Source organism: Panthera uncia, chromosome B1 (assembly GCF_023721935.1).
Source record: "Panthera uncia isolate 11264 chromosome B1, Puncia_PCG_1.0, whole genome shotgun sequence".
Taxonomy (NCBI): Eukaryota; Metazoa; Chordata; class Mammalia; order Carnivora; family Felidae; genus Panthera; species Panthera uncia.
In genome coordinates, this window is record NC_064811.1 from 81,558,915 (window position 1) to 81,574,646 (window position 15,732).

Genomic DNA, 15,732 nt, shown 5'->3' on the forward strand with positions numbered 1-15,732 from the left:
TCTTCCGTGCTCCAGGAAGCACTTCCTACGCCTCCGAGGCCCGATGACACGAGATTTCCGGGGAAGCGCAGTGGCTCCGGAGCGCGCCTGGGGCTTCGGCGTCCGACTCACTCGGCCCCTCCCCGCGCCTCCCCGCCCCGCCCTGCGGGCTGCTCCCTGCGCCTGCGCAGAGCTGGGGGCGTCGGGACCCAAAGTGGTGGAAAAAGCGTTGGTACTAGACCTTTCGGCACTAAAAGCCCCCCCGAAAAATGTGTGCAAGGGGACATTGTTGTGTGGAGAGGATGTGTAAGTTTCGTTAGTTGCTCCAGGTCCACCTTTTCTTGTAGGTGAAAAAATTTGAAGGGGGTGGTGTTTGCACACTGAACGGCAGGCCCGATGACTGTGATTAGAAGTCCCAGGTTAATAGGTTTCTGACCCCAGTGCCCTAATCTGCCTTGGCTTTTCCTGGTTGCCACCCACGTGCTCTTACAAAAGGTCTTACAAAAGGTCTTGTCTAGATTGAATACAGGAGCTGTGGGCCTTCTGGAGTCCTTCAACAATGCAGACATTGGACAGCCTTCTGCGCCTTTTAAGGATGCCCGTATTATTTTTTGTTTGGTGTCTTGCTTGTTTGCACATTTAACAAAAACCTACGGTAGGTGGTAAGAAAATGAAGACTGTCAGAACTGGTGGACAACTCATCTTCAACTCCAGTCCCTAAAAGTGGAGTGCAAAAGGAATTAACTCTAGCCCAAGACGTGGTGAAGAGTCGGATGCTTGTTTCCTAGTTATTCTTGAGGAAGAAATGGCAAACTGCAGAGTTCCCAGATGTTATGGATGACCTCTCCTCATCATTACAGGTGAACTTGACAGTTCCACAGCAACTCACATGGTTGAAGATCACTTCCTTTTTCTTAAACCCTTGGATCTCTTAGCTTCTGGGATTCTGCATCACTTATTTTAGATCCTCACCCACTCTAGTTTCCTCTCTAGATGATGACATGTAAAGCTTGTCTTTGTTTTTTTTCTTTCCAGGTTCCCGAGAATGTGAGTCCTAAGTCTGCACCTTTCGTCAAGAGTTCTAGGTTCACATTTTCAGCTGTTTGTGGGTTGTTGGATATTTCTACATGCATGTCTTATTGTCAGTTCTGACTCAGAAGCTCCAAAAACTTCTCCAATAAACCTTTTTTTCCTAATGTGTGTGTATTGTTTCCATTTTGTTCCTTATGTCAGCTTGTCTTTCCCAACAGTGATTTTTGCATCTACATTTTTTCCAGTTCTTCATTCAAACCCTTATTTTCTTTAGCAAGACTATATTAATAGCCACCTAATAATAGCCAGATAAACCTTCCCAAAACAATGTATATTACTGCTGCTCAAAAAACCTGTATTGATGTACCACTGCAGACAATGATAAAGTTGACAGTCTTTAATCTGACACAAACATACTCTCTTTTACTTCTGAATGCATTCTAATGTGAGTCCTATACTCCAGCAAAATTAATTACCCCGTCCTTCCATCACTGGTTATTATTTCTCCACACTGGTTTTGAGGGTCCTTTAATCTCAAATGCTTGTTTCTCTTGTAGGGGAGGAAAAACTTACCTTCTACCTCTTAGGTGCTATGGCTGGGTGCAAAACTGACAGATTAACAGATGAAAAACATAACACATTTAATTAATAGCTTTATGTTTATATGGGAGTATTCAAAAGGAAATGAAGATCCAAAGAAGCCATTAGGCCCAAATTTTATATACCTTTTTATGTAAAGAGCAATAAATTGTAGGGATGTGACCAAAAAAGGGGGGCTTGGGTAAGGGATGGTAAATTGTGGGACAGTGACCACAACGTATATGAGTGAAACTAATGGAAGATAAGGATTATTTTAGTAGACTTGTTTGTACAGGTCCATTTTGGCGTCAGTCTCACCTCTGGTGATAAGAATGTTCTCTTCCTGGTAGAAGAAGGTCCCCTTTCTCACAGGAAATTTTATGACCTGCTTTTTGGTAAAAAGGGAGAAGTCAAAGAACCCCTAGTGCATCTGTTTTCTTAGGGATTTCAGCTCAAAATAATCAATATACCTAACGTATATTTTGGGGTGAAATGTTCTGAACCCCTTCACTTTCTACTTTAGCTATTTAAATATTGTTTTCCGATAATATCTTCTCACAGATCACATTCTCTTGAATACTATTATATGTTACCAAGAATAATTGATATTTGTGAATAATTATGTGTCATAGTTTTGGTTTATTTCCCCAATTGAGACTATAATGTTTAAAAAGCTGGGTCATTAGTTTCTAACAATGCCTAAATGTCTTGCACTCTGTAGGCACTCATTCAGTATTTGTTGAATAACAGTGATTAAAAGAAACTATTGGAGTGCCTGGGTGGCTCCATCAGTTAAGCATCTGACTTTTGATTTCGGCTCAGGTCTTTATCTCATGTTTCCTGAGATCCAGCCCCGTGTCGGACTCTGCACTGACAGCATGGTGCCCATTTAGGATTCTCTCTTACCCTCTCTCCACCCCACCTGCTCACACACGTGCTCTCTCTCTCTCAAAATAGATTAAACTTTTTTTAAAAAAGAAGTATTAATCCTGATCCTGACTAAAACTTATCTACTCCTGACCCTCACCATTTGCCCCGAAGTTTATTTTTTTTGTGTTTATTTTTGAGAGAGAGTGCAAGCAGGGGAGGGGCAGAAAGAAAGGGAGACAGAATCTGAAGCAGGCTCCAGGCTCTGAGCTGTCAGCACAGAGCCTGACTCAGGGCTCGAACCCACGAATCTCAAGATCCTGACCTCAGTCGAAATCAGAGTCTGATGCATAACCGACTGAGCCACTCAGGTGCCCCTGCCCCCAAGTTTAGAGGCTAATAAAAATATGAACCCTCAGGGCACCTGGGTGACTCAGTCGGTTACAAGTCTGGCTCTTGATTTCAGCTAAGGTCTTGATCTCCTGCCTCGTCAGTTCGAGCCTTGGGTCCAGCTCATGCTGACAATGCAGAGCCTGCTTGGAGTTCTTTCTCTCTCTGCCCCTCTTCCATTGACTCTCACTTCTCTCAAATAAATAAACATTAAAAAAAAAAATGAACTGTAGCAGGTTCTTTTGAATTCTGCAAGTACTACTTTTCATGTTGACATTTTCCATCCTAACGACCTCAATAAATGATAGCTGACCTGGGAAACACTGCTGTTTTTCTTTTCGGGTGACAAAAAGGGAGAACACAGCTTTCTAAGCTCTCCAAATACCACCACGTCCTCAAATTGAAAGAACTAACAAGATTTCTAATTTCCAAGTGTGGTGATTTCCAAATTACGGCAGTCAAAGGGAGAGTTCCTTACATACTCAGATTGGTGTGTTTGAATTTACTCACTGCTGCTGATACAGGACTAGGGGAAATATATACTGGCCTAAAAGATTATCAGCACTATGTACAAGATCTCCAAAGTGGGGTGTACCAGATGATCCCTGAGGTTTAGGGAGAAACTAGTAGAAACTGTATATATGAATGCCCAAAATTTTTATGTTAACTGAATTTTCTAGTACACAGCATACTGGAGAGGGTCCTAGCATATATTATTAAATAGCTAAACATGCACATGTTGTTGAAGTTCTAACTTTATTGGTTGTATCAAAAGCCTTTGTTTCTGCTTATTTTTAGCTTAAGTTTCTCTTAGTTTTTGTATATGGCAGAGAGATCTTGATTTTTTTTTTACATTTTTTATTATTTATTTTTGAGAAAGACAGAGAGTGCGAGCAGGGGAGGGGCAGAGAGAGAGAGGGAGACTCTCAAGCAGGTCCTGTGCTGTCAGCACAGAGCCCAATGTAGGGTTCAAACTCACAAAACTGAGATCATGACCTGAGCCTAAATCAAGAGTTAGATGCTTAACTGACTGAGCCATCCAGGCACCCCTCAATTTTTTTAATCCCTCTTTCCTATGAAAAATTACTAATCATTTTGGTTTAGGTTGGTTCCAGTATTTATGTGAAAATTCTAGTTGGCATTCAAACTCATGAGGAGGGTCTTGCCGATTCTCCAACATACAAAAAGGAAAATGTTATCACTTAGATTGGCCAAGTTGGAAAATGTCTTGCTAATATTGATTCTGGCTATGGTTTGGGATTTGGCCCATTGAGAACACAATTGAAAGATCATGTGCAATAACTTTCTCTTTTCTACTACCACTCATTGTCATCACACCCTGGATTTCAGCAGTCACTTAAGTAATCACTAATTCCACTCATCTCTGGCTTGCATACAATAGGCAATCACTGAACCCCTCACTTGTCAACATCTTAAACTCTCCTACCTTCTTTCCTGCCTGCCAGAACCCCAAATTTGGATGAGTTTAACGAATTGTATTCTCCAGGCCTATGCCTAAGCTGCTGGGTTAGACTGGAGAAAATACACATGACTTAATGGACTATAGATTCTGTCACCAACCCAGCATTTGTAAAAATCCTACTTTTTCACTAGTGAGCTGACAATTCCTTCACACTGTCTTCTTCCTAAGCCTCTGTTTATTTTTCTTTTCCCCTCCCCCACTTTATACAGAGAAACTGCCTATTCATCAAGCCAATGCAAGCAAGCCATGACATCTTACTACCAACACTACAAACCTACCTGCCTTTGCACCCATCCTTTGTGCATTCCTTTCTGAAAGAATGCTGGTGGTCTCTCAGCTAAAGTAATTTTTCCATCTGGCCAGTGGACTAATATCTTCTGGACGAATCCGGCACTTACTGCTAACTATCCCCTTTTCTCTATCTTTACTCTTTCACTTTCTACCTGCCCCTTTACAGAAGAATGAAAAACAACAGAATAAAACAGATCTCTCATGTAATAAATAAGATCACATATAATTAATAATTGAAAACACAGAAGCCTTCTTTAGAAACCACATCCTCAGGGCACCTGGGTGGCTCAGTGGGTTAAGCATCCGACTTCGGCTCAGGTCATGATCTCACAGCTTTTGAGTTCGAGCCCTGCGCCAGGCTCTGTGCTGACAGCTCAGAGCCTGGAGCCGGCTTCAGATTCTGTGTCTCCCTCTCTGCCCCTTCCCCACTCACACTCTGTCACTCAAAAATGAATAAATGTTAAAAAAGAAAAGAAACCACATCCTCTTCCAGCTAACATCCTTCTCTACTCCCTTTCACAGCCAAATTTTTGGAAAGTTTTTAATTGCTGCCTCTATTTATCCTAAATCCAATCAAACAAATAATTCCCTTGATTCTATCTCCTGAATCTCTCTCAAAATCATTCATTTATCTGTATTCCTACTCTGGTGCAAGTCATGATTATCTCTCCTTTGCCAATCCTACATTCACTTTTGCCCTCCAGTCTTCCTGGCACAAAACTAAAATGATACTTTAAAAACTCAAATCTCATTATGTAACTCCCTCCTTAAAAATCTCAAAGGTTTTCTAATAAAGTCCAATTATCATCATCATAATCTACATACGGTCTTATGGAACCTAGTCCCTATCCTATTTTAATTCCCTACCTTACCCTGCCTTTCCTATGCCATAATCATACAAGTTTGTTCTCATGCAAGCTTGTTTTCACGCCGTTATAAAGTTTCTATGCTTTATCAACTTAGCACACTCCACTGGAACCGTATCTCCTAGCATTCACCTCACTCCTACCACTTATCTCATCTTTTGGGCTTCAGCTCAAGCTCACTTTCTCAGAGAAACTTCCCCTAATCATCCCTCCCAGAGTAGGTTACATCTTCTAAACATATGCTCTCGTTGTACCTTAGACTTTTCTTTGTACTATTCATCATAATTATAATTAGTTATTTACTTGACATTTATTTTCCTGGCTAGATATAAACTCCATAAGGATGTTTGTCTTGTTCGGTGATTAATTCCCAGCAATCAGCTCACTGCCTGGGATACAGCAGGCATTCAGACATTTGTTGAATGGTTGAACGAATGAAAGAAAGTGCATATTAAGAGTATCAAACATGAGAAAAACAAATCCTTTACAGTGAGAACAGACCTTCTTTTTATTCATATATTGAGATAAACTGCAGAGACTGAAAGACAAAAATTCATCACAAATCATTCAGCAGAACATTCATTAAAAATCAAGTGCATTTTCTTTAACAGAGTTCTCACACAGAAAATTTTATTTTATAAGTCTGATATAACAGTAAGTATTTTACAAATCAGACATTTCATTTTTAAATCTAATTGTATAATCTTGAATGCACTATAGACAAATAAAGTTAGCTCTCCTTTACCAGTATCACTTCATTTAACTTATACAAGGCTTCCATTAAAATTCCATCACACCTTGAAAACTACCTGCAGCTTTAAAAAACACATGATTTAAACTTTAAGTGGAAAAGTCTTATGTAGCTATCCAAAAAACAAAACCAAAACCAAAATAGGTAAGAAGCATTTCTTAATATAAATAAATTATAAAATACCATTTATGTGTGAGTTTCTTTCTTCTCATTGGTATGGTCAGCCAACTCAAAAAACAATTCATTTTGAAATCGATGCTTAAAATACTACAGTGTCACTCGAAAACCTCTATTATTTTAGTGGCACTCTTAAATGGCATAGTAGAATCAGATTGGAATGGCCTGACTCCTGGGCCAAAGTGAGTAAGACTTGCTCAAATTCATGCCGGGTGTCATCACTGTGCAGTCACTAGACAGCCCGGTGACCAGTAGTCCCAAATGTTAATAAAAACTTACTAAACTAGACACTTCAAGAAACACTTCTTACCCTGACATATTTCCACTGCTAGATACAGAAACATACAGTTATATTTGAAGTATGAGCCTTATAACAGGAATCTCTGTTTAAAATTTGAAACGGATCGATAGAAAGAATTCACACCAATGAAATTCTGTGGAATGATTTTCAAAGTTAGAAATAAGAATATCCATGGCTACTGGAAGCCCTGCTCTGTGCAAACATAGTGTGGTATATATTAAACAATCACACATTTGAGGTATTAGCTGGAAAAATATATATATATATACACCTATACATGGACACGTCCACAGAATATTCACAAGTCCATTGGCCCCAAAACCAGCAGATAATAAAATTAAATGAGAACGAATCACATACCAACAGGAAAAAGTTACACACAGGGAACTTACAAAACACGCGGTTATATAATCCTTAATATAAGGAGTATGTTTTGAGTTAATGTTTTGAGGGAAAATGTTTCCATTTACATGAAAGTGTCTATTTAATAGTAATGGAAACCAAAAAGGAAGCCTGAATTCTAGGACTGTGTTGCCTGTCAGATTATTAAAGGGATGTATAAGAATTCCTTGAAGATCCTCATTCTACTCACTTTTTCTTTGTACTTTAAAATAAAAAAATGTTTTATAAGTTATTGTTATACTATTCTCTCCTTTTTCATTGGTTTATAGAGGATGTTATGGATTTTAACTAGGCAACTGTCCAACGTGGCCAACAGACATGGTTTTTCGGCGACTTAGCAAAGATTAAAATTCAGATCTATTGTTCATTTTCAGGACTTTTTCTGTTCAGACAAAAAAAAAAAAAAAAAAAAAAAAAGATTATGATGCCCTTTCAGTTTGCTACACTCAGTATGAAGACAGATAGTAACATGGGTAGTCCTGAACCTTCATTTGGGGAAACTAAATAAATGCACAAATTCTCCTTTTGAACTATATGGTCCTTTGCCGTAACACTTACTTAACTGGAAAGATGGCTCATTTGGTTCTCAAGTCAACATCAAAAAATGTTTCACTGTCTTAACACAAGCGGGAGATTTAATTTTTAACGAAATATGTGTGCATACGTTATTAAGAATATGTCACAGTTTTTAAAAAACAGATGCATTTAAAACTATTACAACAGAGCAACAAAGAGAAATGAAGAGGGTGATCATTTCTCTCACTATACACTATTTTACATACTAGTGTAGCTGAAGATTTAACAGGAAGAAAACTTAAGCATAAAAGTGCAATTACAGTGAAGGGCTGAAACTCCACATTCCTATTCTTGTGAACACCTGAGCTGACACAAAAGCAGAGTGGCTTAATGCATTGGCATATATACGCCTTAAGGATTTATTCTACCAAATCTGTGTATATTATAAATAAAAATGCAATGATTATGAAACAAATACTTATTTAAGCATTCAAATGCAATCCGTCCCCAAAATATATTATTTTTACATACTGGATGGATTAAAACTTGAATTTTCTCACTGAGAATGACATTCTCAGATTTGATCAAAATAAATTCTGAAGCTTATAAATGACTAGCACCAGTCTATTTGGGAACTAAGGAATCAAAAAAGGAGGAGAAAAGATACTATTTACTTTCCCCCAAATCCTTCAAGGACAATGATGTTTATATGTATGTATGTAAAAAGGGATAAAAATGTAAAGCATTAATAAATATAGTTGCGGCCAAACTTCTCAAATACTAGTTAGAACAGCTAGTAAAGCAATACTCAGAGATTGAGAGCTTTGAGGCAATGATTAAAATGAATAGTATAAGTTATCAAATGAAATTGCAAAGCTCATGTAGCTAAAAATAAGATGGTAAAAGTTGAGATTTTTATCAGAAGAGTAGAAAATATGAACATCCTCTATCTCAAGATAGTTAAAATCCTCTTACTTTGTAGAATTAACCCCAAATTCTAAGACACTTGGTTGGATCTTTACACCAAAATATAGACGACATTAAGGACTTAATCTTTCCTTGCATACTTTATACGTGGCTTAAATTATCAGGCACTCAATCAGGTATTTCGCACAGTTGTCTGAAAATTTTATTTTCTCAAACACACTCCCCCAAACATTTTATGAAATGTGATGGAATGCAGCAATGCAACTGAAATATAATACTGTTCAAAAGCCACACATGACTCCATAACATATAACTTCACTTCATTTGATAACTACATGAATCCCCTTAAAAAGCTGAGATTAAGGGAAAAAGAATCACTCAACAAGAGTTCAGTTCACATTAGCATCAATCACAATAGTGTAAATTTCCCACTAAAGCTGGAAAAACAAAAGGATGAGATTTTTTCTCTTAAATTTTTGTAAGTTTTCTGATGTACATGAACTTTCAAAGTTAATTAGAATGCTATGACCTTATTTTTAAAAAATTCACTCTACAGGCTCAAGAACATATTTAAATTTGTATTTTCTTTTAGCACTGCTATTATTTTATTTCTTTAAATATTTCTAAAAGAAAACTGGTTTAGCTGTCCAGTTTTCCTGGAACAGTATGTTGTTTAGTTTAACCCACTAATTCATTCAGGTATTTCTACTGATTCACCTGGAAAAGGGGATATAAGAGAATATTTTTAAAAAGAATGATCATTTTAGCAGTTTTATTCAACAGGTGCTATAAAATTAACTACATTCAGAAAAAAAAATCTTTAAATAAAAGAACACTGCCACTCTAACTGGCATCCCCTCACATACCAAAAAAAAAACTACCAAAGATGCATTTGTGTTCCATTAACTGAGTATGAAGCAAAATCATTAAAATATTACAGCTGTTAGACTAGAAATCAAATAGGTTCATACTCAATATACAGGCACCAAAAACTTCAATTTCCAGCTTATTTTTCTAATTTATATTATGGATTGAATTACAGAGAGCTTATTCCTATTAGACTAATTGAATTACTCAATGGTGAATAGATTTTAGCTCAGAATTTTGTAAGGATAACTTGCTATAAATCACTATTCTACCTGCTGCTATATTTCTGCTCACTGTTGCATATGGCCCAACAGATCATGCTCTGATCAAAGAAGTGTGCTGTAATCTACTTATATGTTTAAGAGTTGGCAATCAGGTTAAAAGGCACGAAGCTTCATTTTAGTAGTATTTTCTTTTATTACTCATTTGTAGAAGAACCCATTTACTTGAGATCCTGCTTAAATGATAACTAAGAAAAAAACTAAAATTTCCATGGGGGACAAAACAGGTGGGTCTTCTTCTTCATAAATCTTAGCAGCCTTCAATGACAGATATATAAACATTTGAGGGGCTTATAATTATTGGAATTGCAAATGACATAAGTGCAATTTACTGTTGAAGACCCTTTCTGTTTAATATCTACATAGCCATTTCCTCATATTTTCTTTAAAATCTATCAGTATAGCATTTCATTTCTATGCATGGCTTAGCAATTCATAAAACTAAATAGCAAACTGATACTCTACACCAGTTCATTTATCTCAATATATATTCTGGAATATAATGGCGATATTAAAAATATCATTTCCCTCTAAGCTGATAATGCTACAAGATTTACACAAAGTTAAACAGCTTTTGTTTTTTCTTTTCTTTTTGAAAAAGTTTCATTGCTTAAACTCCACCAACATTCGACATCTGACAAGGAAAACGTGATTTTCTCATAGGACATTTATTCTATCAGTTTAAACTAAAGTGTCTCATGGAGCTAAATGCTGAAAGAATTTAAATAAAAATGTAGTAACCCGTATGTACACAAAATGATCATTCCAGAAATATTTACATGACAAAAGGAAACATGGAGAACTACTAAAACTGGAAACTGCCACAGGTGTGATAATCCTTTCTCACAACATTTTATTTAGGAATAATGTAAGCTTTTAAAGTGAAAATAACTGCAGAAGCATAACTAAAATGTTACTTTTAGTTTTCAGTTCCTTACTATTTAAAGGAGCCAGTAGGTCACAAACAGTCCAAGATTTCAGGGACCAACCATTCAGTTTAGTTGTTAACATCCAATCTTTTTCTTTAGCTCTCATGATGAAACTAAACTTACTTACGGAAGAAATTAAGAGTACACTAGAAGGTATAAACACAATCCCAGTTCATCCTCCTTTATAAATACTGGTCAGCCGCTCCAATTCTTTACAGTTGTCCATGCTCAAGGCATCTGCCTTCCTTCGGAGACGATCATCACGGTACACTTTTGCGGCATACTGCATATCTGTTTCTGTTAACAAACAAAAACATTTTGCTAAGTAGATACTAATTTAGGTCACCTAGCTATTTAAACTGAAATGATGGTTAATAGAAGCCCTTCAATACATTTCTATTAACTGACTTTTTTTTTTTTTTTTTTTTAAAGAAAGAAATCCAAGTATTCCTCCTAAAAGCCTTTGGAAGCCTAGCATGTAAAACCAACACAGAGCTGTTCTGGGAAGAAAATGAAAACAAAATCCTATCAACCTTTCCCTCACTCCTGTCTCCAGTGGTTTAAAAACTACTGCTCTAAAGCATCGTCTTGACCTTTCATCCTGAAGATATCATATGCTATTCAATCCTGCTAGTGGTTGTTTTTGCTGTGACCTCTTGTTAAGGGTTCAGATTAATTCATTATGCCAGGACTTGAGTGGAAAAAATTGAAATCTTGTCCTGAGTTCACTTGAATTAAAAAAAAAAAATCTTGGGGCACCTGGGTGGCTCAGTCGGTTAAGCGTCTGACTCTTGATTTTGGCTCAGGTCATGATCTCACAGTTCATGAGTTTGAGCCCCCCATCAGGCTCTGCGCTGACAGTGCAGAGCCTGCTTGGAATTCTGTCGCCCTTTCTGTGCCCCTCCCCTGCTTGCTCTCTGTCTCTCAAAATAAAAATAAACTTTAAAAAAATATATAATAAAAAAATAAAAATTAAATTTAAAAAATCTTACTGAAGGAACACATAACAGAAAATAGCTTGCTACAGAATCATAGCAGTGGTATTTAGCAAATAAGTACTAAGATGTTCTTCAGTATGTGGATAGCATTACTAAAAAAAACAAATGGGAATCTTCCGAGAGATCTTCCGGGAACTATTCCTTGCTATCTTCCCGTTACTCTCAGTCATTTCACTGTTTATTAACACTTCCAAAGGGTGGGGGCACTTAGGAAAAAAATGTAACAAGACCCAGAAAAAAGTCACTTACTTTCTGGAAAACAATGGCCAAAGTAAAAGACATCAGTCAGGACCACATTCAAAATAATACTCACAGTAAGAGTGTATTCTACTGGCAAAGATCTTCAGAACAGATCTTTATTCCGTCAATCCAGCTAGGATTTAACAACTCAGTCAAAATCGATCCATCCCTTTTATTTACAAATGAAGCATCTGTGAAATCCTTTCGCAGATGTTTCTTCCCAGATGAGGTAGATAAAACAAAGTTCACAGGGCTAGTCAACAGCAGGGTCTAGATTCCAAGCCAAACCTCCAAACCGCTACCCTTTTATTCTTTCCATTACTTCAAATTATTGCTTGTGTTTTATAAAACACCTATTTTACCAATCTAGACATTACACAGTGTTAAAAGTGACTACAGAACAGGAAAACTCTGGTAAAAAGAAATCTACTGGCCAACAACCTTTTTGATGACATCAATTTATAAAACAAGATGAGCTCATCCCAATCAACAAGTAAAACTTTCAATCAATGGATTAATTAGTGTCATACCGAGCTCCTCCCACTTCCATCCTCACTTAAATTTGTTAAATCTCATTTTGAAAATTCCAAACCCACGTTAAAGCGTACTGAAACGAACGCTCTAAAACCCTTTACACCTTGATTGACCAATTCTTCACCTTTTGTCAAATCTGCTTCAGCTCTCTCAATAATAAAGGCTGTTACTGTTGTGGTGGTGATTATTACTTTACAAAACCTTTTGAGAATAAGGTGCAGACGTCATGACTTTTCATTCCTAATTACTTCAGCATGTTTCTCCTAACAAGAGCATTCTCTTACATAACCACAATACAATTTTCAAATTCAGAAATTCAACAACAGTAGAATCCTCTTATCTAATGTATAGTCCATGCTCAAATTTCACCAGTCGTCCCAAGGATGTCCACTACAGCCATTTCCTCCCCTCCCCGCCCAGGAGCCAATCCAGGATCATACATTGTATTTAGTTGTCATTTCTTTTTAGTTTTTAAGTCTTTAGTCTTTTTGTCTTGTTCCACTGATACTCTTGAATGCAACCAAGTGGTTTTGTAAATAATGACTTACTAAAATCAGATTTTAGTTAAAATTTCCTTCTGATAGTAACTTTAAAAGACACACATGTTAACTGTGTACAATATAGCTGCAGACAACTTGGTAAACAGAACAGATTCAAAGTCTGTAAACATTAATACCAATCCTGCCAGATTACTAAAAGATTAAACTAAAGTATGCCAAGCAAAAACACTTGGTTCATAGTATGGATAGAATAAAAAATGATTATAAATACCATAAGTAATACTATTGAACACTTACAGATGCAAGATATTATGTTAAGTGTAACATATATTATCTGTTATGGTCCACATTTTAATGATGAGATAATTACGATTTAGAGAGGTTAAGTAACTTGGTCTAGGTCACATATTGGTGGAGCCAGGATCTTATCTTGCAAGGCAGTCTCTGAGCCTTCACTCTTACCATAACATTACACTATCTTCCACAAACATGAATATCTTTTCCTTCCTTCTTTCTATTTATTCAGCCAATTTCCCAATTATTTAAGGTAACAGAATTTAAGTATGCATAATCCCCAAATCACCCATATGTGGTTGAAGATTAGAATTCGTATTTGAAAGGTGACAGATCTAACGTGCTAGTCGTTCTTTTAACACAAAATACGCAGGTCTTTCGTACATTCATTCTTATGAATTCATTAATCTTTCATCCAATTATTCATATATCCATCAAAAGTTTACGATATGCCAAGATATGCCAAGGATTGTGCAAGGCACTAGAGACCAAAAAGTGAAATAAAATGAAATAAATAATATTTGGTGTGCTCTGTCCTTAAGACCTTCCGCTAATGGAGTTTCTCAGCCTCAGTGATATCGATATTTTGGGCCAGAGAACTTTGTTGTGGGGGCTGTCCCCTGCACTGCAGGATGTTTAGCAGACCATGGCCTCAGTCTGTTGGATGCCAGCAGCAATCTCTCCCACCCCCACCCCATAGTGACACACACAAAGTTTCCAGACATTACCAAACATATTGTGAAGCAGGGGCAAATCATTTCCAGTTGAAAACCAATAGTCTAGTATAACCTTCTCCACATTGAGACCAGATGGATTTCACAGACTCAGACTTGGAAACCAAGAAGGTTTCTAACTTCCACTTTCTCTTCTAACTGCCACTATATAGATGAGGACTCCAAAGTCAGAGACAAGAACTTCCTTGGAAGTATACAAAGGTTATGTTTTATTGACTCTTCCCTACTGGATGGGAGACGATGATAACTGCTACCATTTTTCTGGGCATTTACTCCATGTGAAACACTTTATTGTCTGATTTAATTTTTATGACAAACCCATAAAGTTGGGCATTATTGAGAAGATTACGGAGCACAGTGCCTGGACTGACTGGTTTGAATCACAGACTACCTCTATGACCTTGGGCAAGTTACTAAATCTCTCTGTGTCTCAGCTTCGTCATATATAAAATGGGTATAATAACTTCACAGTGGTGTTGTGGAAATTAAATAAGTTAATATATATAAAGTGCTTGGGACAGTGACTGAAACTAAGTATTATATAAATGACACTTAGTTCCTCTTCCCACTAGTCAGCATCACCCATTTCACACCTGAGGGAGGAAATTCATGAAGGTTAGAATATTTGGTCCTAATCACTCAGCTAAAAACTACAGAGCTGGGATTCAACTTTAGTCTGTTTAACCCCAAAGTCTACTTTATATGGTCTACATTATTATACGAACAGTCAGAAAAACAATAACCATAACAATACTAGATTCACATGCACCATCTCTGCAAATTCTTACGGTCAAGCTTTTTATGGGTGGAACTGCTTCTTAAATTAAGGAAGCTGAGGCTGGAAAAGGCTAAACAAATTGATTAAGTGTTCCCAAGGACTTCACGTACAGAATAAAACAAAATGTCAACAAAACTCATACATTAAGTGTTAAATGCTTAAGCTAAATTAATGAAGTTTCAAACTTCACTCTGAAATAGGATGCATATTAAAATCGATGACATAACAAATGTGCCAGAATTTTTTTCTTTTATAGTGATACATAAAATAATGATGCATGTTACAATTGACAACATCTTAAATACAATGAAATTTGGAATTATTCACTTATTCAACCAAATATTTACTGATAACAATACATACCATTTATTAAGTGCTTTCTATGTAAACTATGTGTTTACACTATCATAAGGCCACATGTACATTAAAATGTATTGTCATATTCAAGTACTGAGCTCCAATTACATGCCAGGCAATTCTAGAACATTTCTGGAGTAGGGAAATCTACAATAATCAATTCCAAAGACTCTGAATAAGTTTTTAAATGTTAAACATTTCATAAACTTACTTTGTTGTCTTTCTTTCCAGCAATTATTTCGAATATTAGTCACATAATCTTCTTCCACACTCTTTTCTACTTTTTGTAATAACATTCCTTTATATTCATTTTTAAAGTCCTTGTTGACATAATAAACGACACCCAAGTTTTCTGTCTGCATTTTAATAGTTTGCCCTGATCCACTGCAAAAGAAATGCTTGATCATTATTTTTTTAATTAAAATTGTACATTCTGATCCTGCTACTACAAACCAAGTTAACAAAACAACTAAAAATAATTAAAAAGTTAATATTAGTAATCATTTGTTTACATTATTTCAAATTGCCTAAAACCACCCTTCATGTAATAAAAAAGTAATCCTATTTTAATATACGTTCTTATAAGTTCTTTCAATTTTTAGTTAACTAAAATCTTATTTAGAAGAAAGAAAAAGTTATTTCTTATTTTTACACCAATC

The 15,732-nt window shown here is 36.4% G+C and overlaps 1 protein-coding gene and 1 long non-coding RNA gene across 7 annotated transcripts in view; one reads left to right on the forward strand and one right to left on the reverse strand.

The window, feature by feature from the left end:
• The first annotated feature begins 107 nt into the window (after positions 1 to 107).
• LOC125922967 (uncharacterized) lies at positions 108 to 1,175 on the forward strand. 3 transcript variants are annotated; one of them, XR_007457846.1, is made up of 3 exons: positions 108 to 270; positions 487 to 839; positions 1,015 to 1,175. It is a non-coding gene; the product is annotated as an uncharacterized LOC125922967 (long non-coding RNA). The 3 variants fall into 3 exon arrangements; XR_007457847.1 differs by having other exon boundaries at positions 148 to 289; positions 647 to 839; XR_007457845.1 differs by lacking the exon at positions 108 to 270 and having other exon boundaries at positions 296 to 839.
• Positions 1,176 to 10,453: 9,278 nt separating this feature from the next.
• Positions 10,454 to 15,732, reverse strand: part of DNAJB14 (DnaJ heat shock protein family (Hsp40) member B14) — a 41,510-nt gene continuing 36,231 nt past the window's right edge. For 3 of the 4 annotated variants that reach the window (XM_049630930.1, XM_049630934.1, XM_049630931.1), the window contains 2 exons: positions 15,285 to 15,457; positions 10,454 to 10,935 (listed from right to left, as the gene is read on the reverse strand). In XM_049630930.1, coding sequence (XP_049486887.1) covers positions 10,811 to 10,935; positions 15,285 to 15,457 — 298 coding nt within the window. In that variant the 3' untranslated portion in view covers positions 10,454 to 10,810. Of the gene's footprint in view, positions 10,936 to 11,949; positions 15,458 to 15,732 lie in introns of all 4 variants that reach the window. The other variant, XR_007457848.1, reaches the window with a different exon arrangement.